At 45.9% G+C, this 24,092-nt stretch overlaps 1 protein-coding gene across 6 annotated transcripts in view; it reads left to right on the top strand.

Moving 5' to 3' along the window:
- RAB30 (RAB30, member RAS oncogene family) overlaps nt 1-24,092 on the top strand; it is a 146,831-nt gene that overhangs the window by 109,425 nt on the left and 13,314 nt on the right. For 5 of the 6 annotated variants that reach the window (XM_043875847.1, XM_043875865.1, XM_043875829.1 and 2 more), the window contains 2 exons: nt 11,805-11,905; nt 16,357-16,440. In XM_043875847.1, coding sequence (XP_043731782.1) covers nt 11,813-11,905; nt 16,357-16,440 — 177 coding nt within the window. In that variant the 5' untranslated portion in view covers nt 11,805-11,812. Of the gene's footprint in view, nt 1-10,643; nt 11,583-11,804; nt 11,906-16,356; nt 16,441-24,092 lie in introns of those variants that run through there. The other variant, XM_043875836.1, reaches the window with a different exon arrangement.

Raw genomic sequence — 24,092 nt, 5'->3', positions numbered from 1 at the left:
AAGCAAACCCAGGGCTGCTTTTGACCTCCCTCCCATCCACGGGTCCCTGCCAGCCTCCCTGCTGGTTAGGCCCCAGCCTTGCCCAGTAGGATTTATATTTGCGCTTTATTTGTCCTGGCAGCAGCTCTGACTTAGAGTCAGGGGACCCAGGTGTCTCATCTGACTGTGGCTTGCAGGCTGTGCAGCTTGAGGCAAGTCACTCTTCGTCCTTTCAAAGCCCATTTCTGTAACATGGGGAGAAGAAGACACGTTCCCCCTGCCTCCTCAGGAAGGTTCTGTGTCAGAGCCCAGTGATAGCAGTTTCTGAGCGGCAGTACACGAGCCTCGTGGGCAAGAGTTTTGTTTTTATTAGGGACATAAATAGCCTGTCGTTCTCCCCGTTGGATTTGGCCGTCACACACATGATGGATACTTGGTTTTAAAGGAATTTGGCGTGAAAGAATGAGCCCACCATGTAGAAAGACGTGGTTTAATATACACCACAAGCTGGAAAAGGCAACTCCAGAAGCTGGGTGGGACATTCCTTAGAGGGTCTCTGTTACAGTAAGGGGTGCAGCAGAGCAAAGAGAAAACAGAAAGAAAGAGACAGAGCACCTCCAATAGACATTTTTAAAAGGGCCCCTTTCACTGTATTAGGATAGCTACCTTGTCTTTTAAGCACTATTGTAAGACTGAATGAAAGGGCAGAGGATAATTTTTTTTTTTTTTTAATATTTATTTGGCTGCACTGGGTCTTAGTTACAGCAAATGGGATCTAGTTCCCTGACCGGGAATCAAACCTGGGCCCCCTGCCTTGGGAGTGTGGAGTCTTAGCTACTGGACCATCAGGGAAGTCCCTCTAATTTATTAAGAGTTGGAGGTTATCTTCTTTCCCAAAAAGAGCTAGATACTATAGTCTCTCCAAAAGCAGACACTGTACTAGTTTTCTTTTGTAGTTTTTCTGGAGATGTTTTATGCAGATGTGCTGGGCTGTGCTAAGCCGCTTCAGCCATGTCCGACTCTGCGACCCTGTGGACTGTAGCCCGCCAGGCTCCTCTGTACCTGGGATTCTCCAGGCAGGAATACTGGAGTGGGTTGCCATGCCCTCCTGCAGGGGATCTTCAGGGATTGAACCCGCGGTCTCTTACGTCTCCTACATTACAGGCAGACTCTTTACCTCTAGTGCCACCTGGGAACACATGCAGATGCAGTTAATTAATTATGTGCCCTCTGTTCATACTACGGGCTTCCACAGTGGCTCAGTGGTAAAGAATCTGCCTGCAGGGCAGGAGACTCTGGAGAGTCGGGTTTGATCCCTGAGTCAGGAAGATCCCCTGGGGGAGGAAATGGCGACTCACTCCAGTATCCTTGCCGGGAAAATCCCATGGACAGAGGAGCCTGGCGGGCTACAGTCCCTGGGGTTGCAAAGAATCAGACACGACTGAGCAAGTGAGCGCAGCAGCAGCTTTTCCCACTACGCACACTCTTCTCCACCTTGCTTCTTTCACTTAATGTATTTTGCAGACCGCGTGGAATATTGATGTATAGTTTTCACAGTCTGTACAACTATTTTGCGGCTGATGGAGTTAGGCTGATTTCATATATGCTATTATAAACAGTGCTGTAATATATCCCACCCCATGTGTCTTTGCACATATGTGTCAGTATCCGTGCAGGATAAATTCCTCGAAGTAGAATTGTTGAGTCAGAGGGAGTATAATAGTCTTTTTAGTTTTCAGTCACTATGGCCTTCCGTAGAAGTTGCATTGGTTTGCCTCCCACCAGCAGTATACAGGTGCCCCATTTCTCTATACTCTGTCCAATACAGAGTGAACGTTGCCAATGTGATATGAAAAATGGCCTCTGATTACAAATTCATTGTAGTTTTCATCATAAATTATAATTTATAAATTCATTATAGTTTGAATTTACTCATGAGCAAGGCTGATTTTTTTTTAAATGTAAGCACCATTTTAATTTCATCTGATAAACTGTCTCCTTATGTCTTTTACCCTTTTTTTCTATTGGGTTATTCATCTTTTCTTATTGATTTTTATAGGAAATTAGCCCTTAGTTACATGCATTTCAGATATTTTAGTTCATCTTGTTTTATGATGCAGAATTTTAAAAAATTAGTCAGATGGGTCAATATCTTTATTTAATGGCTTTGAGTTTATGCAATTCTTAGAAAACCTTCCTCACTTTAAGATTTCTGTATTTATGTATATCATGCTTTCTTCTAGCACTTGCATGTTTTCATTTTTAAAAATCCAAATCTCTAATCCATCTGGAATTTATTTTAGTAAGAGGAGTGAGACAGGATTCCAGCTTAATTTTTTTCACAGAAAAACTTTAGCTCATTAGCTGTGTAATTTTAAACAAATAAGTTAACCTCTCTGAACCTCAATTTCTTTATCTGTGGAATAGGAATACTAATGCCTACTTAGTGAGGCTATTGAAAAGGTTAAATAAGATTATGTATGGAAACAGAATAGTTCCTGGCATATAATTAAGTGTTCAAATCATGGTCCAAATACCCAGGAACCTGGGAAAACAGAGGGTGTTCCCACAAGGGGAGAAGTTTGGGGTGCGTGGGATACAGAGGTCACCTTGCAACTCACCAGCGTGTGACTTAGGGTGAATCACTTAAACCCTTGGTTTCCTTACCTGCATAATGAATGATAAGAACCAGTTTTTGTGGAGAGGTCCAGATTAGATCATGTCTGTGAAAGCATTTGGTCAACTGTAAAGGGCCATGACAAAGATGCCGGAGATTAGGGCCTGATGAATGAGAAGCAGCCACGGCACAGGTGGGTGTTTGCCATCCTGGCCGGGGAGAATAATTAACTTGCAATAACCTGAAATTAGCAGCTGATGTAAAGCAAGTGAGCTTGCAGTGCTTGATTATAGTAATGTTTAGTAATTGCCTTCTAGTAATTAAGCAATAATGAGCTTCCTGAGACAGAAGCTTGTTAGAGCACAAGACAGATCAAGTCCTTCCAGTTCGACGTATGCTTCTTGAACACCGCCAGGGGAGTATGCAGACATGAGTACCCTGTTGAAGTGTGGTCCTTGTCTTTAAGAGCAGACGGGAGGAGCCGTTGACGTGTAGGGCACAGCCCCCTGCCGCAGACAGAGCACATGTGGAGATAAACTTGGAGGAAAGTCCACAGCGCCCCGTGATTGTCCGGGAGAGGGAGAACCACCTTCTCAGCCCTGTGTGTCTGTCTGCACGCAGACCCTGCAGCCCGGCCCAGACCGGAGAGCCCCAGCTCAGTAATGCTTTCTTCAGATGTCACTGGTTGCCCTTTTCTAGTCCTCATTTGGTTGTTTTGGATTCATCAGTTTCCTATCTTGTTTCTCGGGCCCTACCCATCTTCCTCCACTGCTGGGGCTGTGTTCAGGGTCTCTCTGTTTCTCCTAGACCTGATGAGTCCAATTTTTCTCAGGGTAGGAATTGCTAGATAAAGTGTAGGATGCCCGGTTAAACGGAGAAGGCAATGGCACCCCACTCCAGTACTCTTGCCTGGAAAATCCCATGGATGGAGGAGCCTGGTGGGCTGCAGTCCATGGGGTCGCTAAGAGTCGGACATGACTGAGCGACTTCATTTTCACTTTCACGCATTGGAGAAGGAAATGGCAACCCACTCCAGTGTTCTTTCCTGGAGAATCCCAGGGACGGGGGAGCCTTGTGGGCTGCCTTCCATGGGGTCGCACAGAGTCGGACACGACTGAGATGACTTGGCAGCAGCAGCCCGGTTAAATTTGAATTTCAGATAAACAACAAATAACTTTATAGTAGCAATATAAGTATGTTCTATGCAATATCGGGGTTATACTTATCTACTAAAAATTATTCATATGTCCCATGTAATATTTGGAGCAAACATACTGCAGTTTATTTGTTGCTATCGGAAATTGAAATTTAACTGGGTCTGTATCTCCTTCCTTCTTCCCTTCCATCCTTCCCTCCTCCCTCCCTCCATCCCTCCTTCTAAAACCCTATCTGAATAGCCCTGATTTCAAATGCTATAAAATAGCATTTACCATACTCATGTTTCATGGAGTCCAAGTGGCAAGGGATAGTAAAAGGTATTAATCTTAGAAGATTTTTCAGCTAAAATCATGTTTGGTAAATCCTGGATTAAACAGTTAACCAGTTTTCTTCATTGTAGAAAAGTTTTCAGAACCTTTTAAGTCTCCAGCCCTGGGTTATAGTATTTAGTGTTTCTCGAAGTTATGTCACTGTTCCCCCCCGCCCAACTTCCTGCGTTTTTAGGGTCATCGGAGCAAATGTTGAGTGAATGCTGATGGGCCTTCCGGGTGTCTGTTCTATTTGCAGACCATGAGTTCTGATTTGGGGTTTTGGAAAAATAGCCCTCAGTGTGTAAGTCACTCAGTCGTATCTGACTCTTTGTAATCCTATGGAGTGTACGTAGCCCGCCAGCCTCCTCCGTCCATGGGATTTTCCAGGCAAGAATACTTGAGTGGGTTGCCATTTCCTTCTCCAAGCCCTCTGTAGAAAATAAAAAAGAGTTTGTATAATATTATGATTCTGTTTTTGTTTTAAAAATCTGTACATTAAAAAATAAACACATTGATATGAGAATATATATATTAAAAAAGCTAAAAGATTGTAGAACAAATTATTAACTGTACTGTCCCCGGGGTGGGTGTGGGTAGGGAAAGAGATTTTCCCTAAAGACTTTCTTTCCTTCTTGTTTGACTATATGCTCTGCAATCAGTATATCTGACTCTTGATTGAGGGTTAGGGATTAAAAAAGTTTGATGATTATACTTTTGAAAACATTTGATTATTGTATATTTATTTACATACTGCTTTTCTGTTTATTTCCTGATTTGCAACTCAGTGATGCAGGTTCCAATGTTGTTGTTTAGTCACTAAGTTGTGTCCGACTCTTTGCGACCCCATGGGCTGTAGCCCTCCAGGCTCCTCTGTCCATGGAATTCTCCAGGCAGAAATACTGGAGTGGGTTGCCATTTCCTTCTCCAGAGAAATCTGCTGGGCCCAGGGATTGAACCCACATCTCCTGCTTGGCAGGCAGATTCTTTACCACTGAGCCGCCAGGGAAGCCTCATAAATCCCCGCTTTATGGACGAGAGAACTTTACCCAGCTCTTTGGCTGACCCGGGTCTCTCGCTTTCCTGGAACACTCACGCTGCCTTTTTGGGTTAGCGAAGGGGCGGCACGTGCAGTGCTGGGGAGGGGCTCCCCTGGGGAGCGGCCACGGCTCCTGTTCACCCACGCCCTCGGTTTATAGAGCAAGGTTGAGACCTTGAACAGGAGAAGGACCTGCATGAGACATACAGCTTTTGAACAAGGACAAGTCCCCCAAATATCATTTTCTTTGGCGGGGGCTGGGGGACAGAAGGCAGGGCAGGGATCTGGCCTTTGTTCACTGGAAGCCTTGACTTTTATTGGTTGTGCTGAGCCCAAAAGAGCAGGGGGAGAATGTTCTGACATACAGCAGTGAATACAGTTTGTTTTGTTTTTTGAAAAGGTCACTTTGATAAGTGCTTTTATGTTGCCAAAATCACATTGCTTAGAATGTTTTTTTTTTTTCCTTTTAAGCTTTTCACAGTACATCTTGTTTCCTTATCTTTTTAAAAATATATATTTAAGCATGATCTATTTATTTATTTATTTTTGATTGTGCTGGTTCTTAATTGCTGCATGGGCTTTTTTCTAGTTGCAGAGAGTGGAGGCTACTCTCCGGTTGCAGTACGTGGGCTTCTCATTGCGGGGCCTTCTCTTGTTGTGGAGCGTGGCCTCTAGGGCATGCCGGCTTCAGTAGTTGCAGCAGATGGGCTCAGTAGTTGTGGGTCCCCGACTCTTGAGCACAGACTCAATAGTCGTGGCCCTCAGGTTTAGTTGCTCTGAGGCATGTGAGATCTTCCGCAACCAGGGATCGAACCCATGTCTCCTGCACTGGCAGGGGAATTCTTTCCCATGGAGCCACCAGGGAAGCCCCTCCTTATCTTTTTTAAACTCATTTTTTTCTTTTCCTCATCTGTTTTTCCTTTTTTGAATTTTATGTACATATCCACTTACTGAGAGCTATTGCGGTATTTACGGTATTTGAGGCTTGGCTTGTTTATCTGAGCAGTGTTCCTGTTTATGTCCTTTGTGCCGACACTTGGTTACAGGACAAACTGGATGGTGGATGTGGTTTGCTGGCGAAAGTCTGGCTCCAGCTCTGAAAAGAGACCTGGGCACGGAGGGTGGAGCTGTGCTTGTGTGACTGGCGTCAGAGTGAGGCCCTTTCAGTGGGGTGTGCTGCTCCCAGAGTAGGGAGCGTCCAGAACACTGCAGTTCAGAGAGGCCTGGGGGTCCCTTCAGCTTAGCCTCCAGTCCTCAGGACAGTTACAGCAGTGCTGTCTACCACCAAGCAGAGGGCAGCAGCATTCTGCTTCAGAAGGAGCTGAAATTAGGAGTTAGATGCATCTGGCTTTGAGTCCTGGTCTTAAGACTAACTAGCTGCCTGACTTTAGAATAACCACTCTGTGCCTCAGTTAGAAAAGGCAGAGGAACCAGAGATCAAATTGCTAACATCTGTTGAATCATAGAAAAAGCAAGAGAGTTCCAGAAAAACATCTGCTTTATTGACTCTGCTAAAGCCTTTGACGGTGTGTTTCACAGCAAACTGTGGAAAATTCTTAAAGAGATGGGAATACCAGACCACCTTACTTGCCTCCTGCGAAACCTGTATGCAGGTCAAGAAGCAATAGCTAGAACTGGACATGGAGCAACAGACTGGTTCCAAATTGGGGAAGGAGTATGTCAAGGCTGTGTATTGTCACCCTGCTTATTTAACTTATATGAAGAGTGCATCTTGAGAAATGCTGAGCTGGGTGAAGCGCAAGCTGGAATCAAGATTGCTGGGAGAAATATCAATAACCTCAGATACACAGATGACACCACCCGTTTGGCAGAAAGTAAAGAGGAACTAAAGAGCCTCTTGAAAGAGGAGAGTGAAAAAGCTGGCTTAAAACTCAACATTCAAAAAATTAAGATCATGGCATCTGGTCCCATCACTTCATGGCAAATAGATGGGGAAACAATAAAAACAGTGACAGACGTTATTTTCTTGGGCTGCAAACTTACTGCAGATGGTGACTGCAGCCATGAAATTAAAAGATGCTTGCTCCTTGGAAGAAAAACTTTGACCAACCTAGACAACATATTAAAAATCAGAGATACTACTTTGCCGACAAAGGTCCATCTAGTCAAAGCTATGGTTTTTCTAGTAGTCATGTATGGATATGAGAATTGGACCATCAAGAAGGCTGAGCACTGAAGAATTGATGCTTTTGAACTGTGGTGTTGGAGAAGACTCTTGAGAGTCCTTTGGACTGCAAGGAGATCCAACCAGTCAATCCTAAAGGAAATAAACCCTGCACATTCACTGGAAGGACTGATGCTGAAGCTGAAGCTCCAATACTTTGACCACCTGATTTGAAGAGCTGACTCACTGAAAAAGACCCTGATGCTGGGAAAGATTGAAGACGGGAGGAGAAGGGGACAACAGAGGATGAGATGGTTGAATGGCATCACTGACTCAATGGACATGAATTTGAGCAAATTCCAGGAGATGGTGAAGGACAGGGAAGCCTGGCGTGCTGCAGTCCATGGCACTGCTGAGAGTCGGACAAGACTGAGTGACTGAACAACAGAAAGTTAGGGATGGTCATAATAGTACCTACCTCATACGTTGTGGGACTTCCCAGGTGGCGCTAGTGGTAAAGAATGTGCCTGCAATGGAGAACCAGGTTTGATCCCTGGGTTGGGAAGGTCCCCAGGAGGAGGGCATGGCAACCCACTCCAGTATTCTTGCCTGGAGAGTCCCATGGACAGAAGAGCCTGGCGGGCTACAGTCCATGGGGTCGCACAGAGTGGAGCGACTTAGAATGCACATACATTGTGAGGAGTAAATGAGCTAATACATGTAGAAGAATACCTGGCATGTAAGAAACATTGAAGAGAAGAAAATGGCAACCCATTGCAGTATTCTTGCCTGGGAAATCCCATGGACAGAGGAGCCTGGCAGGCTACGGTCCATGGGGTCACAAAGAGTCGGACACGACTGACAGCAGGAGCCAGAAGTGCTGAATTACAAGAGAAGCCACTGCAATGAGCAACCCGCGCGCTGCACCTGGAGAGTAGCCCCCGCTTGCCGCAACTTGAGAAAGCCTGCCTGCAGCAACAAAGACCCAGCACCGCCAAAAACAAGTTTTTAAAAAATTTAACAAGAGAATCATTGAATAAGTGTCAGCTATTACTAACAATAATAGAACATACAATTCCTAGAATTGTGCTTGGCCAGTGGCATATCTTTCGACGTGTTTGCTCCAGACAAGGTGTGACTTTTGTTGTCAGTTTTGGGGACGGGGTGTAACTGACAACTTCTGAGTGGATTCTCCCTCCCGGGACGCTGTGTCACCACGCGGCGGTTGGTGACGCCTGGGCTGTTCTGTTACTTCCCAAACAGGAAGACTTCCTCAGAACGCAGTTTCCAGACAGTCTTGTGAGCTTTTCACCCAGCAGTGTGTTTTCTATTAAAAACGAAACGGTAACCACAGCCAATCCCCAGGAGTTTACAGGCCAGCGTTCACCAGGGGCAGTCTGCATGTTTAAAGGGACCAAACACTTTCCCTCTCAGAGGTTTATTTAAAAGAAAACAACCACAGCCATTCAATGGAGCACTGAAGTTATTTCTTACAGAAAGAGGCGGGACCTTCGCTTTTAGTCTGTGGCTGGCTCCAGGTGGTCACTGCCTGCAGCTTGACTGTGAGCATGACTCTGGCCAAGTAACTTCACCTTCTTTCCCTGAAGGTGCATAATTTGGGCTCTGCTGACCTTCTCTTAGGAGCCCTGTGTCTCAGCCCTTTATTTTTGGACATTCCCATCTCGATCTTCTGCTGTTTCTTTGACCTCTGTCCAAGATGGAGAAATCAATGTGTTGCAAATGATCTGAGCACAGAAAAAGCACCTGACCCAGGGCCACATTCTCTTTTCATTGACTTAGGAAGTGTGAGTTGTGGTCTGTGTGTGAGTCACACGGCCACACATCTTCCTGCTCTCCTTGCACCTAACCCTGAGATTTTTTTTTTTTTTTGCTTTTAACAGCTTTATTGAGTTTTAACCCTTGTGTTTTTAACTGGAGTCTGATCTTGATTCTTATCTAAACTGCTCCAATGTGGTAGAAAGAATTTTGCATTTGAACCCCGAGGGGAAAAGAAAAGGAAAATCACATTTATTGAGTCTTGCCCTCGTCATTCAATTTGTCAGGGTTTTCTGAAGTTGCTAGTATGAGCCGGGCTTTGTGAAAGACACGCTAGGGTGGTGCTTCGGGCAATGTAGGTGCTGGACCCAGGCTGTCTGGGTTTGACTTTCAGCTCTATCAGCTCTTTAAGTGGGATCTTAATGACTTCTTAACCTGTGCGTCAGCGTCCCCATCTGTCAAGTTAGGATGTTAGTAGTGTCTACCTGATAGGAGTGTTGTGAGGATTAAATGAGTTAATAATATAGAACGAGGTGATGGTGATGATGGTGGTAGTGGTGAAGACAATAGTGACAGCAATGATGATGATACGGAGGGGCTAGGATCAGGGCTCAACCAGACAGACGCTTCACTGCTTCCATGATGCTCACAGTTGCGTATGCACATGCACGCGTGTGCTAAGGGATGCACTTGGAACGTGAGACAGAAATCAATAAATAAGCCCAGTAGAACTTGGTGAGAGGAGGAGACAGGGGAGGCTCCTTTTGGTGGCATGTATGTCTTCTGGACTTGAAGTCTGGCTGTTGTCTTTATGTTTGGACTACCCTCACTTGACTCACCTGTAAACTAGGTCACATAAAACACCCGCCTCATAGACTTGTAAAAAGAAATGGGAACAGACATAAAGCCCCAAGTATGGTGCCTGACATATGGTGAGTTGACTGACCATTTGTGGACCCAGGTTCTTGCCAGAGAGATACTTTTCCTCCACTGTCCCAGGGAACAGAGACCTGCATGTTGGCTTGGCTGTCAGTCGTCTTTCCGGGGATCGCTGGAATCCACATAGAAATCACCCTTGTGCACGTGGAACTCCCCTGGCCCCTTCGCAGTCGCTTTGCAGTGGCCTCTCCCTCCATCCCTGCAGCCCTCAGCCCTCAGAGCTCCGCGGCAGGTGGGCGTCACCCCGGGCTGCCCCCCGCACCCCCAGGCCCCCTGGCCCCCTGCGCTCACAGACCCTCCTTTACCGTTCCCTCCAGAGTCGGTCCGCCAGGCTTGTTCTGTCTTCTCCTTGTGAAATAAGCCCTGCTCCTGGTTTCTTGAATGGTGACTAACTTCGTTATTGTTCTGGAGCTTTTCTCGTGTTGATCTCCAGGGCGGAGACTATTCCACCTCTGTCTTTCCTATCGGATGACTGTTTTTAGTGTTTAGTCGCTCAGCCTTGTCTGACTGTTTTGCAACCCCACAGACTGTAGCCCGCCAGGCTCCTCTGTCCATGGGATTTTCCAGGCAGGAAGACTGGAGTGGGCTGCCATTCCCTTCTCCAGGGGATCTTCCCGACCCAGGGATCAAACTCACGTCTCCTGCTTGGCAGGCAGATTCTCTACCTCTGAGCCATCAGGGAAGTCTAAGTGACTAGCACAGTGCTATAGTAGGTACTGAATTGTTTTTGCCAGGATGGGTTTTATGGGTACCAAGGCTGTTTTACATGGTCTTCTTTTTTTCCTTTAAGTTTTCACAACAGTTCTCTGAAGGAGACAAAGCGGGTAGTCTTTTTAGCACAGTTGAGAAACTAAGGCCTTTACTTCAGCCGTAGGCTCATTAGTTAATTATTTAATGCTACAGAGTAGATATGACTAAGTGTAACTCTGTCCCATGGGCTAGGAAAATAGAGCTGAAAGACGTCATCCATTCCCTCAAAGATGAGGCAGACATTAGAACAAAGAATGGTATGAAGTTTTAGGACAGAGGAACAGTGAACGTGTTTATTTGGGGAAGATGAGCAGAAAACTCAGAAAGAGATGCTTCCATCAGTCCTTAAAGGACTAACTTCCAAACATAGAGAGGTTAAGGCAGGGATTGTTTTTTATATAAACTTGATTCCCTACAGTGGCAAGTACTCAATAAACGTTTGTAATATGAACACACACACACACACACAGTGAGTGAGCAGGAGGGCTTCCCAGGCAGAGGAAATACTGGTACGTAGCCCAGGGGAATGGAAGGTCGGCACTTTGAGAGGTGCTGTAGCATCCACACGGCTGGCAGGAGGTGAATAGCAGCAGGATGGTGGTTGAGGGGAAGATGGCAGCATCTCCCCCCAGTAGGACCCCAGGGCCCCCAGGACTTGCAAGAGACTGAAAGCTTCCTCCCTTCATTCAGACTCCCAGTCTCTAGCCCTTCCTCCCAGAGGCACTCACAGCATCTACGTAAACCACCTTTCAGCTTTGCATGGGCTCCGCTTCGCTGCTTCCTTGCACCCCCAGCTTGTCTGCGCAGAGGTTCATAATCTCCTTTTTGCGGCTGAAAGAAAACAGCTGACCACAGGAGCGACCTGCGACCCGACTGCTTGGCAGAATAAAGGTTACTGGGTGAAAGGGCGCCTGTGGTTGAGGGGACCAGGAAGGGATAAAGGCCGTCTGTGACCACACACCTGTGTTCCTCTCTCGGGGGCAGGGTCACGGGAGGGAGCGCTGCTCCTCCGATGAGTCAGCCCCGTGCTTCCCGGGGAGACGGGCTGGCGAAGCTTGAGCTCTGTGGGCAAGTCTGACCAGGCCCATCTCACTCCCTGTGTTTGCCTTGCAGCTGTGTAAATGAGTATGGAAGATTATGATTTCCTGTTTAAAATTGTTTTAATCGGCAATGCTGGTGTGGGGAAGACGTGTCTAGTCCGACGGTTCACTCAGGTAAGAACTCTGGGGTCTGGGTCGGCTTTCTCTGTGTGGCCTGCGGAGCCGCAGGTGGTGGGTTAGCCCCTGAGTCGTGTCTGACTCTTGCAACCCCCGGGACTGCAGCCCGCCAGGCTCCTCTGTCCGTGGGATTCTCCAGGCAAGAAAACTGGAGTGGGTTGCCATGCCCTCCTCCAGGGGATCTTCCCGACCCAGGGATCGAACTCGAGTCTCCTGCTTGGCAGGAGGATTCTTTACTGCTGAGGCATCAGGGCCTACAGGGTTAGGGGAGCCTAATAGGATGGGTGAGCGGTATCCACCCCAGCCTCTTGGCTGCTAGTCCTTAACAAGCCCTTTCCAAGTGTACCAGTTCTATAGCCTAAACTAGAAGGTTTGGTTTTGACATTTAAAATTTTCCATCTTATATGAAATCTCTGCAGTGGTGAACACGACCACTCCTTCCTCTGTGAAATACCCTTTGCTCTTTTCTTTCCTTTTGTTTTGATTTTTTTAAATTGAAGTATAGTTGGTGAGCAATATTATATGTTATAGGTGTGCAGTATAGTGATTCACCCTTTTTAAAAGGTTATACTCCATTTAGAGTTATAAAATGTTGGCTGTATTCCCTGTGTTGTGTAAAAGATCCACACAGCTTATTTGTTTTATATGTAATAGTTTGTATAGGCTAGAGCGTTTAAACCCTCCCCAGGGAGCAGGCTCAGTGAGTTACCACCAGCCCTCCTAAGCCTCCCATGGCTTCCTCTGGTGAAAGGGGTGAGTGGTTTTGCTGTCAGTCTTCAGTATCAAAAATACCTTTGTTGTGGTTTAATCACTAAGTCATGTCCAACTCTTTGCGACCCCATGGACCGTAGACCTCCAGGCTCTGTCCATGGGATTTTCCAGGCAAGAATATTGGAGTTGGTTGCCGTTTACTTCTCCAGGGAGTCTTCACAATCCAGGAGTCGAACCCATGTTTCCTGCTTGGCAGGCAGATTCTTTTACCACTGAGCCACCTGGGAAACCCATCAAAAATACCTTATTGGATTAAAAAAAAAACCACCCAGATTACTTGTTAATAATAATACAAATGAAAACCAATAATAATTAAGTGGAATCGAGTCTGGACATCAAGTTAAACTCACATGTTAACTTTTTAAAAACTCAGATTCAAATTAAACCACTCAAGCTCCCTGCTGATGCCCTGTCAATTCCTCCCAGAAAACAGACTGAATCATTTTGTTTTAGAACCAAATATGCTGATTTTTCTGACCTACTCCATGAGCATGAAATAAGAACAATGAAGGAGCATTTGAACCAAATTAGATGCTCCCTCTGGGTTGAGTCTTTTGTTCTCAGTACAAGTGCCCTTTGGGGGGCTGCCCTTTTGAGAATTATTGCCAGAGATTATATACCTGATTTTACCCAGAAATGGGTGGGAAATCATTCTGAGATTGACCTTCTTTTGTGTTTTCCTGGAAAATGATGACTGGCATCCTTTTCAGGATTTATCATGCACGACGACATCTTGCATTGTCATCAAGTGCTAGTGGGGAAGTTGAGAATAGCTCTCCTGTTTAAGGCAGAGGGCAGTTTGATGCTGGGGAGGGTACACTGGCTTGAGAAGACCTGGACCTTCATCCCAAGTCTGCCCTGGCTTGCCTGGGAGCCCTGCCCAGCCTCCCTGCTTTCCTTTGATCCCCAAGGCCCCTTCCAGCTCTGAGAGCCTGTGGTTCTGTGGAAAACCAGAGAGGCAGATTGGATAACACAAACAGCTGGAGGGCACAGAGTAATCTTTGGAAATGTCGAGGTTTTTCCGAGGATAATGAACACAGAAGAGAACTTGTTAGTAAGCCAGGCATGCGTGTGGTGCTAAGCTGCTTCAGTTGTGTCCGACTCTTTGCAGCCCTATGGACTGTAGCCCACCAGGCTCCTCTGTTTCTGGGATTCTCCACCAAGAATACTGGAGTGGGTTGCCCTTCCCTTTTCCAGAGGATCTTCCCCACCCAGGGATCGAACCCACATTTCCTGCTTCTCCTGTATTGCAGGCAGATTCTTTACCACCAAGCCACTGGGAAAACCTCCTAAACCATGGTCTGGTAAAATAAAAAATGACAAGTTTACTGGCTTCTGGGTTCAGTCAGCCGCCATGGCATAATATTTGAAACTCCAGCTGGTTTTACTTCCACCTAACGTTAGTAATCTTTTCTGCTTTTAGCAAGTGGATGAGACTGCAGAGATGTAGAGAAGTTTGCAGCCCCTTTATCGAAAATTCCCTTAACCTTGTCTTATTACTGAAAGTTCCCTTAGAAATTTTTCAGCCCACTCTTCTCATTTTATAGGTTAAAAAAACCCTGAGGTCTAGAGGAATGAAATGACTTATTAGCAATCTCGTATCATGTTAGTGGCAAGGCTGGGATGAGAAGCTAGATCTTCTAGCTCACAGCTTGATCATTTTTACCTTCTGCATGTTCTCTCCTCGGAGACCATAGGATTCTGGCCTTTCTTATTTAAAAGCCTAATTCTCATCATTAGGGGTAAAAATACCTCCCCACCCCTTTTTTGGTCATACCACTAGGCATGTGGGATCTTCGTTTCCTTACCAGGGATCGAACCTGTGCCCCTGTAGTGGAAGCTTGGAGTCTAAACTACTGGACCACCAGGGAAGTCCAGAAATGTTTCCATTTTTAAACAGTTATATTTAGCAGACTCTTTGTGATCCTACAAATTCCATACAGTCCATGGAATTCTTCAGGCCAGAATACTGGAGTGGGTAGCCTTTCCCTTCTTCAGGGGATCTTCCCAACCCAGGGATCGAACCCAGGTCTCCCACATTACAGGTGGATTCTTTATCAGCTGAGCCACAGGGGAAGCCCAAGAATATTGGAGTGGGTAGCCTATCCCTTCTCCAGCGGATCTTTCCCAACCCAGGAATCAAACCAGGGTCTTCTTCATTGCAGGCGGATTCTTTACCAACTGAGCTATGAAGGAAGCCCAACCAGTAAGCCCACCACCCTTTAGTTTTTCTTTTCTGTTTACTTTACACCTCTCTTGGCTCCTCAACTCCACCCCTCCTAGAGTTCATATTTCATAGACAGGAATATGTTTGGTTTTGTTATTTAGTTGACAGTTAAAAATGGATTGGATTCAGCTGTTTTTGAGGCATGAGGAATTGGGGAATGAAATGATGAGGGAGACATTGGGAAGGGTTTGTTTTATTTTTTGGCATTTGTTCCACTGCAAAACAGCTGGAGCTATAAACTTGAAGCTTGGCAGCCTTGTGTTTGAGCCAAACCAAAATAGAAGAAAATTGATTCAATATTTGTAAGTGAAGTTATGAGTGTTTATATTTACATGGTTTGCAGACGTGCAGTGGAACATTTGCTGTCGGTTTGATGCTCAGTCTTTCAAGTTCAGACTTTAATTAAAGACCTCTCTTATTAGGGAATAGACTTAATTAATGGTGCCCCCAATCTTAGCTCCCAGAGCTAATAAAGTCCATTTTATTTTAATTTCTGAAAATTTCTGGAGTGTGAATGTGCAGAGGAAAGAGAAACTAGGTAGAGGGTTTTTTCTTGATAGAATTCCTTCCCTCCAACTTCCTCTCTAAGCTTATGGGAAATATTATGTAACAGTAAATTACAGTATACATGTAATTTTACTAAAATCATACCTTTTTAGTTCAGCTTCCAATCTGATATAAAGCTTTGTTTTGAAGTACTTACGTTAGACCAGAGAGGGACTGGTTTGCCTGAGGTCACCCTGAGCTCCTTAGGCTGCTTGCTGCCTCTTGGTCTGGTGCTATTTCTACTATTCTGTCCCCCTGGATGAATTTATCTTTTTCAGTCACTGTCCCAGGGTCGTTGGCCCTGATCTCATGTAGTTGTATCTATATGGAGGAAATAGTTATCACTCTCAGGGGAGAGGGAAATTCAGAGCATCACTGTCTCCTTCATGTTTCTTGTGTTGATTTCTTATTTGTTTCTTCATCTTGGTGGCTCACACCCATGGCTGTTCATGCCCTAGGCTAACAGCCAGTTGTAGTCTTCCTGGATCTTATCTTTTAGAGCACCTACCCATTTTGCCCTCACCCTAACCATGCCAGTTTCATCCCTACGGCTCCATGTTCCTGAGTCTTATCCTTGTGTCTGATTTTTGTTTCATTCTTTGAAGTTAATTCCCCCGTCCTTTCCCAGTTCTCTTCCTTCCCTCTCTGTCTGCTTCCTCCTTTCTTGGTCCCTCTTTCCCCTTCCTTCTTCTTTCAACATGTCTTTCTCCCCCATTCATCCTCCTTCCTCCTCCCTCAAATCATACACACAAAGATAAATTAAATAGGGTTCCCATGGCACTAACCGGAGTTCTCTCTTCGGTCAGTTAACTCAGCCAAAGGAAGGGGCTGGCAGTGGGGTGGGGGAGGATTTCATTTAATTGAAAGGTTTGCTTATTGTTATTTTCTATTATTTCTGCTTTAGGGTCTTTTCCCCCCAGGACAAGGAGCCACAATTGGAGTTGATTTTATGATTAAGACAGTGGAGATTAATGGTGAAAAAGTAAAGGTAAGATGCTAAATGTCCAATAAGGCTTTCATTGTGCTATGTAAGAAGAAGCAGTTGTTTTCATAACATTTATTAAATCACCTAGTGGAAACCCACATTGAAAATGACATACTCAGCCATGACAGCTCATTTCCAGACAGAGTTCCTCTGTTCTCTTCATAGGGGCAGGAAGGGGTTGAGGGTGACATGTTTACAGATCAGAAGACAGCAAGATAAGGGCTAAGGCCAGTTTGTCCTGCTCTTGTCATGTCGGATGAGATGTAAAAACAAGGAAGAAATTTCTTTTGGGAATCTCTTGAGTTGGGCTCTTAAGACCTAGGTACTTCTTTCTTTCTTTTTCTCTGTCTCTGCCTCCCTCCTTCTCCCTCCCTCCTTTCTTTCCACTGCACACTTTGCAGGATCTTAGTTCCCCGACCACAGATCGAATCTGGGCCCTCGGCAGTGAAAGCATGGAGTCCTAACCACTGGACTACCAGGGAATTCCCTACTTCTTTCTTAATCGCAGCCTCATTAAAGAGCCTGCTGATTTCTACATTCATCATTCCGTCGTATGAATCATTTATTAGAATTATTCTGTCTCCCACCCTACCACAACCCCTGATAAGCGAGAAATACTAAGTTAGGGGTCCAGGAAGGGTCCCACCCCTGCTTTGTGGCCTCTGGGCAGTTTGGTACCTGAAAGAGGTACAGTGGGTTCAGTAACAAGAAAAGGGAGGGAGTGTTTTTCAAATGCCTAATAGGTGTTGATCCCTCTGCTGCCTTCTTTTACATTTAATTCAATCGTTATTGTAAACCCTGTGAGGTAAGTGCTAAATTATCTTCATTTTGTATTTTTTAGAGAGGTCCAGTGATTTATTTATCCATGATTACACAGTTAGCAAGGGAGGTAGGTGGGATATGAATTGGTTTTATATGAGCCAGTGAGCCCCATCGCCTCCCAGGGGTGAAGGCAGGCATAATGAGCCATTACCTTGGAGCAAGGAAAGAGGGAGACAGTGGAAAGAAATGTGCGGTAAGACTAAGTTACTTGGAAGGAGGGTAGAGGTACTATCTTTGGCGCTATGCCCGTCAGAGTGAGTGAGATTCCACAGTCAGACCTTTCAGAGCTGAGTGCTGTGGGAAAGAAGGGATGATCCTGGGATCAACAGTACAGTGAGCACTGTGGCATCAGAGTTACAGCCAGACCCCAACTTCAGCACCCCAACCTCAGCATCCCAACCTCATACCCCAGCCTCAGCACCCCAACCTCATACCCCAACTTCATACCCCATCCTCGGCACCTCAACCTTAGCACCCCAACCTCATACCCCAGCCTCAGCATCCTAACCGCATACCCCAACCTCAGCACCCCAACCTCATACCTCAACCTTAGCACCCCAACCTCATACCCCAGCCTCAGCATCCCAACCTCATACCACAACCTCATACCCCAACCTCAGCACCCCAACCACATACCCCAACCTCAGCACCCCAACCTCATACCCAACCTCAGCATCCCAACCTCATACCCCAGCCTCAGCACCCCAACCTCATACCCCAACTTCATACCCCATCCTCGGCACCTCAACCTTAGCACCCCAACCTCATACCCCAGCCTCAGCATCCCAACCGCATACCCCAACCTCAGCACCCCAACCTCATACCTCAACCTTAGCACCCCAACCTCATACCCCAGCCTCAGCATCCCAACCTCATACCACAACCACATACCCCAACCTCAGCACCCCAACCTCATACCCAACCTCAGCATCCCAACCTCATACCCCAGCCTCAGCACCCCAACCTCATACCCCAACTTCATACCCCATCCTCGGCACCTCAACCTTAGCACCCCAACCTCATAAGTCAACCTTAGCACCCCAACCTCATACCCCAGCCTCAGCATCCCAACCTCATACCACAACCTCAGCACCCCAACCGCATACCCCAATCTCAGCATCCCAACCTCAGCACCCCAACTGCATACCACAACCTCAGCATCCCAACCTCATACCCCAACCTCAGCACCCCAACCTCATACCCAACCTCGTACCCCGACCTCAGCACCCCAACCTCGTGCCCCGACCTCAGCACCCTAAGGTGAGTCCGTGCCCCTTGCATCCTTCTCCCACGGGTGCCTGCGGCCCCGCCCTCGGATGCCTCAGGAAGGACAGAGCCGCTCCTGGGTGCTGTGACAGCATGCCGCAGGCACACCGCTGTGTTTAGGATGAGGCTCCTGAGTGGGGCACAGAAACTTTCCCAGTGGCCCTTCAGCCCTGACTCCTCAGAGGGGTTCGTTACTGCAGACGTCTACACCAGATACAATAGTGATGGAGGGCTGGGCCCTCTGGAAAACAGTATGTGGACTCCATGTGAGCGTCCACTGGAAAGTTCAGAAAACCAGTGCTTTGAGGTGGAGAGAAGGAGCTAGGCTGTGGGGAGAGGAGGGAGCCAGAAGTGTGCACTCGAGAGGCAGTGGCAGGAAGAGCCATGTGTAGTTCTCTCTTGTTCCAGCAGAGGGAGCTGGCTGACATCCCAAGGAGCTGGGTTAATTAAGTTCACTAGGCATTTTATTTCCAGATATTTGGTTTTATCATTTATATCCATATATATGTATGAGTTCATTCCTTTGACCAGAAAGGTTTGCACCTTCCATATGCCAGGTTCTGGGAATGGAAAGCAGTGAATAAAGAAATGGTCCCCATTGATAAGGAACAGGCTTATTTTTCTTTCCTCAATTCCCAAGTTTAATTATTACATTTATTCCACTTTCTGTGAACCATAACCTCATTTTTAAGTACTTATTATACTCAGCTAAAGATCCATCTTTTTATAGTATCTGAATCTACCACAGGCTCCCCGAGAAGAAGGTTTATGTCTTACTCATCTTTGGATCACAGCACAGTTCCCTTTTCTATCGTCACTTCAGGCCTCTGGTCGTTCATCTGTGAGAAGTGAGAGTTGGCTCATCTCCCAAATCCAGTTTTAATGAATCTTTGCCTGTGAATCTTTTTAGCCATATATGTAGAATCAAGACAGAAAATGACCCTCTTCAACCACAGTGATCCAAGGGTCTCATGAACACCGACACAGGAGGAGAGCAGCCCGCGTCTCGCTGAGGAAACAGTTATTTTCTTATTATTGTCAGTGTTCTTTAACATGTACCGAGTACCTCTTCTTAGTCAGAGTTTAGTGACTTTTTGCTGGGAGTCTGCAGGCTTTCCCAGCACCCCGGAGAGCCCGTGGAAAGAGACTCCACTGCTGGTTTGCACAGAATCACCCACCTGGGGAGAGGCAGGGCAAGACCTGAATGCTAAGTTTTCTCCTGACTGCTCACCATCCACTCTCAGCCTTCCCTACAAGTCCCTTTCTTTCTAGGATGGCTCCCAGACTCACAGGCAGCTAATCAACGGTATTAGAAGGATTCCCATAGCTATTAAGTGAAGAAAGTGGAAGTGTTAGTCACTCATTTGTGTCTGACTCTTTGCAAGCTATCCCATGGACTGTAGCTCACCAGGCTCCTCTCTGTCCATGGAATTCTCCAGGCAAGAATACTGGAGTGAGTTGCCATTCCCCTTCTCCAGGGGATCTTCCAGGGATCGAACCCAGATCTCCTGCATTGCAGGCAGGTTCTTTATTGTCTGAGCCGCCAGGGAAGCCCGTAGCTATTGAGGCTTAGAGTCAAATCAGTGGAGGCAAAGTTAAAGAAGAGGCTCTTCTTTTAAAGTGGTCTGATTATGAAGGTGACCTTGGGTAGAAAATATAATTCAAACCTGTATAGAATTTTCTCTTAATCCATTAATTTCTTTTAGTCTGTCATAAATTAATGAGTATTAAGCAAAACTCTAAGCTCAGTCTATGACATTTTAACCTTAAGAGATTAGTTATAATAGAAATAGAAGATTTGCTGGATTTTCCTCTCATCAGGTATGCATTGCGTAGATAGGAAAGTCTTGGGAGTATGCACATGTGTTTGATCTTTGAACCATCTGTCCATCCTTTCCTTCATCCAGCCATCCTGTGTCAGAATGAATGCTTTGTACCAAGCGCTGTGGTATGGTAAAGCGTCTTTCTTCCCTAGTAACTTCCTGTCATCTTTCACAAACATTTCATCTGTGAAACCTTCTTTAACTCCCTATTAATGATTTAAGCAGAATGAGTCCATCCTTGCTTTGTGATTCCACCATCCTCAGGTCATTCAGTTAGCCATCACTTCAATGTGTCCACCATGAACCACAGACTGTTTTATGTGTGGCCCTGAAGTATATGGTTAAATAAGAGACAAGCTTCACCCTCAGAGAACTCAGTCTTATAAGGGGACACAGTGGATTGCAATACTATTATTTTTCTGGCTGTGCCACGTGGCGTATGGGATCTCAGGTCCCTGACCAGGGCTTGAACCTGCGCTCCCTGCAGTGAAAGTGCAGAATCTTAAGCTCTGGACCACTTGGGAAGTCCCTGTGGTACATTTTTGTAGCAATGAGGTAATAGAAGTGTGAGTGATAATGCAAAGAAGAGAGTGGACAATAGCACAGCCTCATGCTGGAGGTGAGAGTGGTTAGAAACCCCGGGCAGGGGTATTGAGAACGTATTGATGGACATAAGTCCCATACCAGGAGACACTCTCCTGCTAGCCCTTCTTTAATAGAACATCTCATATCTTACCATGGGCTTCCCAAGTGACGCTAGTGGTGAAGAAGCTGCCTGCAAGCGTAGGAGATGTAAGAGATGTGGGTTCAGTCCCTGGATCAGGAAGGTCTCCTGGAGGAGGGCACGACAACCCACTCTCGTATTCTGACCTGGAGAATTCCATGAACCAAGGAGCCTTGTGGGCTACAGTTCATAGGGTTGCAAAGAGGCAGACATGACTGAAGTGACTTAGCATGCATGCCTGTCTTATCATAGTTAGTCAACTGTGTATTCATCCTCCTTTACTATGAGCATTTTGATATCAGGGATCATGTTTTATTTATCTTTGTGTTTTCCCTGTGTTTAGCACAATGCTCTGCATCTATTTATGATCTGTAAATGCTGAAAAAGAGCAAACAAATTGCAGAGAGACTAGTGAAACCAAGTTGAGTAATAAAGGCAGTGGAATATGGATCTCCTCAGAAATTAACCATAAGGCTAAAAAGAGGAAGCCCCCTTTGGGAAAGCAAGCCTGCATCTCAGCCAAGATATCTAATCACTTTTCTGGGAAGTATTTCAGTGGTTTTAATTCTCAGAGCCGTTCTCAGGATGTGCCTGTCATGAGAACATACTGATGTCTAATGATCAGCAGTATTAAATCTAATCACAAGTGTTTTTCAAGGTTCACTGTGGCATTAAGATAATAATCTTTTGTTCTAAGACGCAGCCTGGAGAGGGGAACCATGTCGCTAGGTTTGAGACAGAGAAGAGAAGTAGCTTTTGTCCTGGCAAAAGCTGTAACGTCTGTATGGTCGCCTTCAGCACACACAGGCTTTCATGTACATCATCAAAGGGCAGCTGTGACTTCAGATCAAAGGAGGGCCTGTGTGCCGCTCTTTGGTGGCAGGGACCACCGGTCACTCTCGGTCTTCTCAGCGAAGCTGATCTGAGCAGAGGGTGACACCCACTGCCTCGTCCTCTCCGGATGCAGTTGGACGTCTAACTCAGCCTCTGGCTGCAGAGCAGCGTGGTGTGTGGACGCAGTCCTCTCCTGGGGCGCAGAGTCTGGAGTCTGAGTCCCAGCCTTGTGAGTTACCTGCTAATGAAAGGGAGGCATAAACTCGCCTACCTCACTGGGATTTGTTGTAAGGATGAGAGGAGACCATGAATAACTATTTGAACATTTACTGTTTTCCAGACTCTGTAGGGGATAACTGAGAGGAAAATGGACCCCAAATTCCCCCCTCATGAAACTTTCCAGCTAGTGAGAAAGATGGTTATGGAACACGTTATTACAAGTATATAAGTGATTCAAGCATGTCAGCTGGGACTTCCCTGCTGGTCCAGTGGTGAAGAATCTGCCTGCCAATGCAGGGGGGGACACGGGTTCGATCCCTGGTCTGGGAAGATCCCACATGCTGCGGGAACAGCTAAGCCCGGGCACCACAGCTGCTGAGCCTGTACTCTAGAGCTCACGGGCCACAGGGAGAGAAACTACCGCACGGAGAAGCTCATGCAATGCAACTGGAGAGCAGTCCCTGCTCATCGCAACTAGAGAAATCCTGCAAGTAGCAACCAAGCCCCAGTGCAGCACCCCCCCCACAAAGTGTGTGTGTTTGATAGAAAATTATAGGCTTGGTTAGAGTTGAGATAATTTGGGGGTGGAGATGGGAACCTGGCCTAATCTGAAGGTTCCAGAAGTCTTCCCTGAGGAAATGGTGTTCTGTTAATGGGGTGGATGCGCCTTGTGACACGTGAAATCGATGCAGCGAGAAGGGAAGATTACTGTCAGTGTCGTTTCTCAAGGCCTCGGATTTGTTCTGCACTCAGCAGTCTCTCTGGGGAGGTTTCTCTCTCAGGAGTCTGCTCTGTGCAGGGAAATTCAGGTTGAAGTGACAGGTGTTTTGCCTTCTTTGTTTTTAGAACCATCAATTATGAGGTCTTCAGACTGGTAAATGACTTCAGCAGGTTTGCATGTTATTAACCTCTTAATAAAGAAGCCGCGGAAGCCAAAGGAGATTAGGTGACTTGACAAAGAACAGAGGGCTTACAGGTGGTGGAGGGAAATTATTTTCCTTGTCTGCCATGGCATTGTTCCTGTTTTCATTAACAAAGATAATACCTTAATATAGTCATGTGAATGGATTTTTTTCCCCCTCTCCAGATGTTGACTGAAATGCCAGCAATCACAGAGTGACACCTTGCCCTGGCTCCCGACTTTTGTTCTAGGGCATTGTGATGAAGGGCAGAGACTCTGGGGCTTCCTGGCGGTCCAGGGGTTGAGACTCTACACTTCCAGTGCAGAAGTGTGAGTTCAGTCCCTGGTCAGGGAACTAGGATCCCACAGGCCACTTGGCATGGCCGATAAAGAAAAGAGCAAGGACTCAGACCACACTGCATGGTTGAATCAGCTCTAGGACATATTGGCTGTGAGACGCTGGGCAAGTTAATTAGTCTCTCTGTGCCTCAGTTTCCTCACATGAGAAATGATACAGGAATAGTATTTACCTACCTCATGGAGCTTTCGTGAGGAGTAAATGAGTTATTATGTGTAGAGTACTTACAATAGAGCTCAGCGCGTAAATGCTCGACAGTTTGGTTGTCTAGTTTTTTTTTTTTTTTAATAAAGAATTGAGGGAATTGCTCACAACAAAAATGAGAGCATTTGAAATATGTTCTAAGAGTGTAAACCTTTAACAAGACCTAGGAATATACTTTCTGATTTAGAAAATGAACAAAAGGGAAAATTAAAGATATTAGCAATGAAGAATCTATGGATAAAAATAGCAGTTCTTATATGGCAGAAACCAACACAGTATTGTAATTATCCTTCAATTAAAAAGAAATAAATTAAAAAAAATAGCAGTTCTTATGGGAAACAGGCTTATAATAAAAGTTCAGTAGATTTTAAATACTGTAATTTCACCTTTTAAATGAAATTGTTCGAAAATAATCTGAATGCCTTTAAAAAAAAAGAATAAAGGGGAAACTCAAAAAATTTAACAAAGAAAAAGCAAAGCGAATCCCTCTCTTTAACCAGACTC

Source organism: Cervus elaphus, chromosome 2 (assembly GCF_910594005.1).
Source record: "Cervus elaphus chromosome 2, mCerEla1.1, whole genome shotgun sequence".
In the NCBI taxonomy this organism is placed as follows: Eukaryota; Metazoa; Chordata; class Mammalia; order Artiodactyla; family Cervidae; genus Cervus; species Cervus elaphus.
Note: the sequence above shows the minus strand (reverse complement) of the source record. Positions and strands in the feature narration are given on the sequence as shown.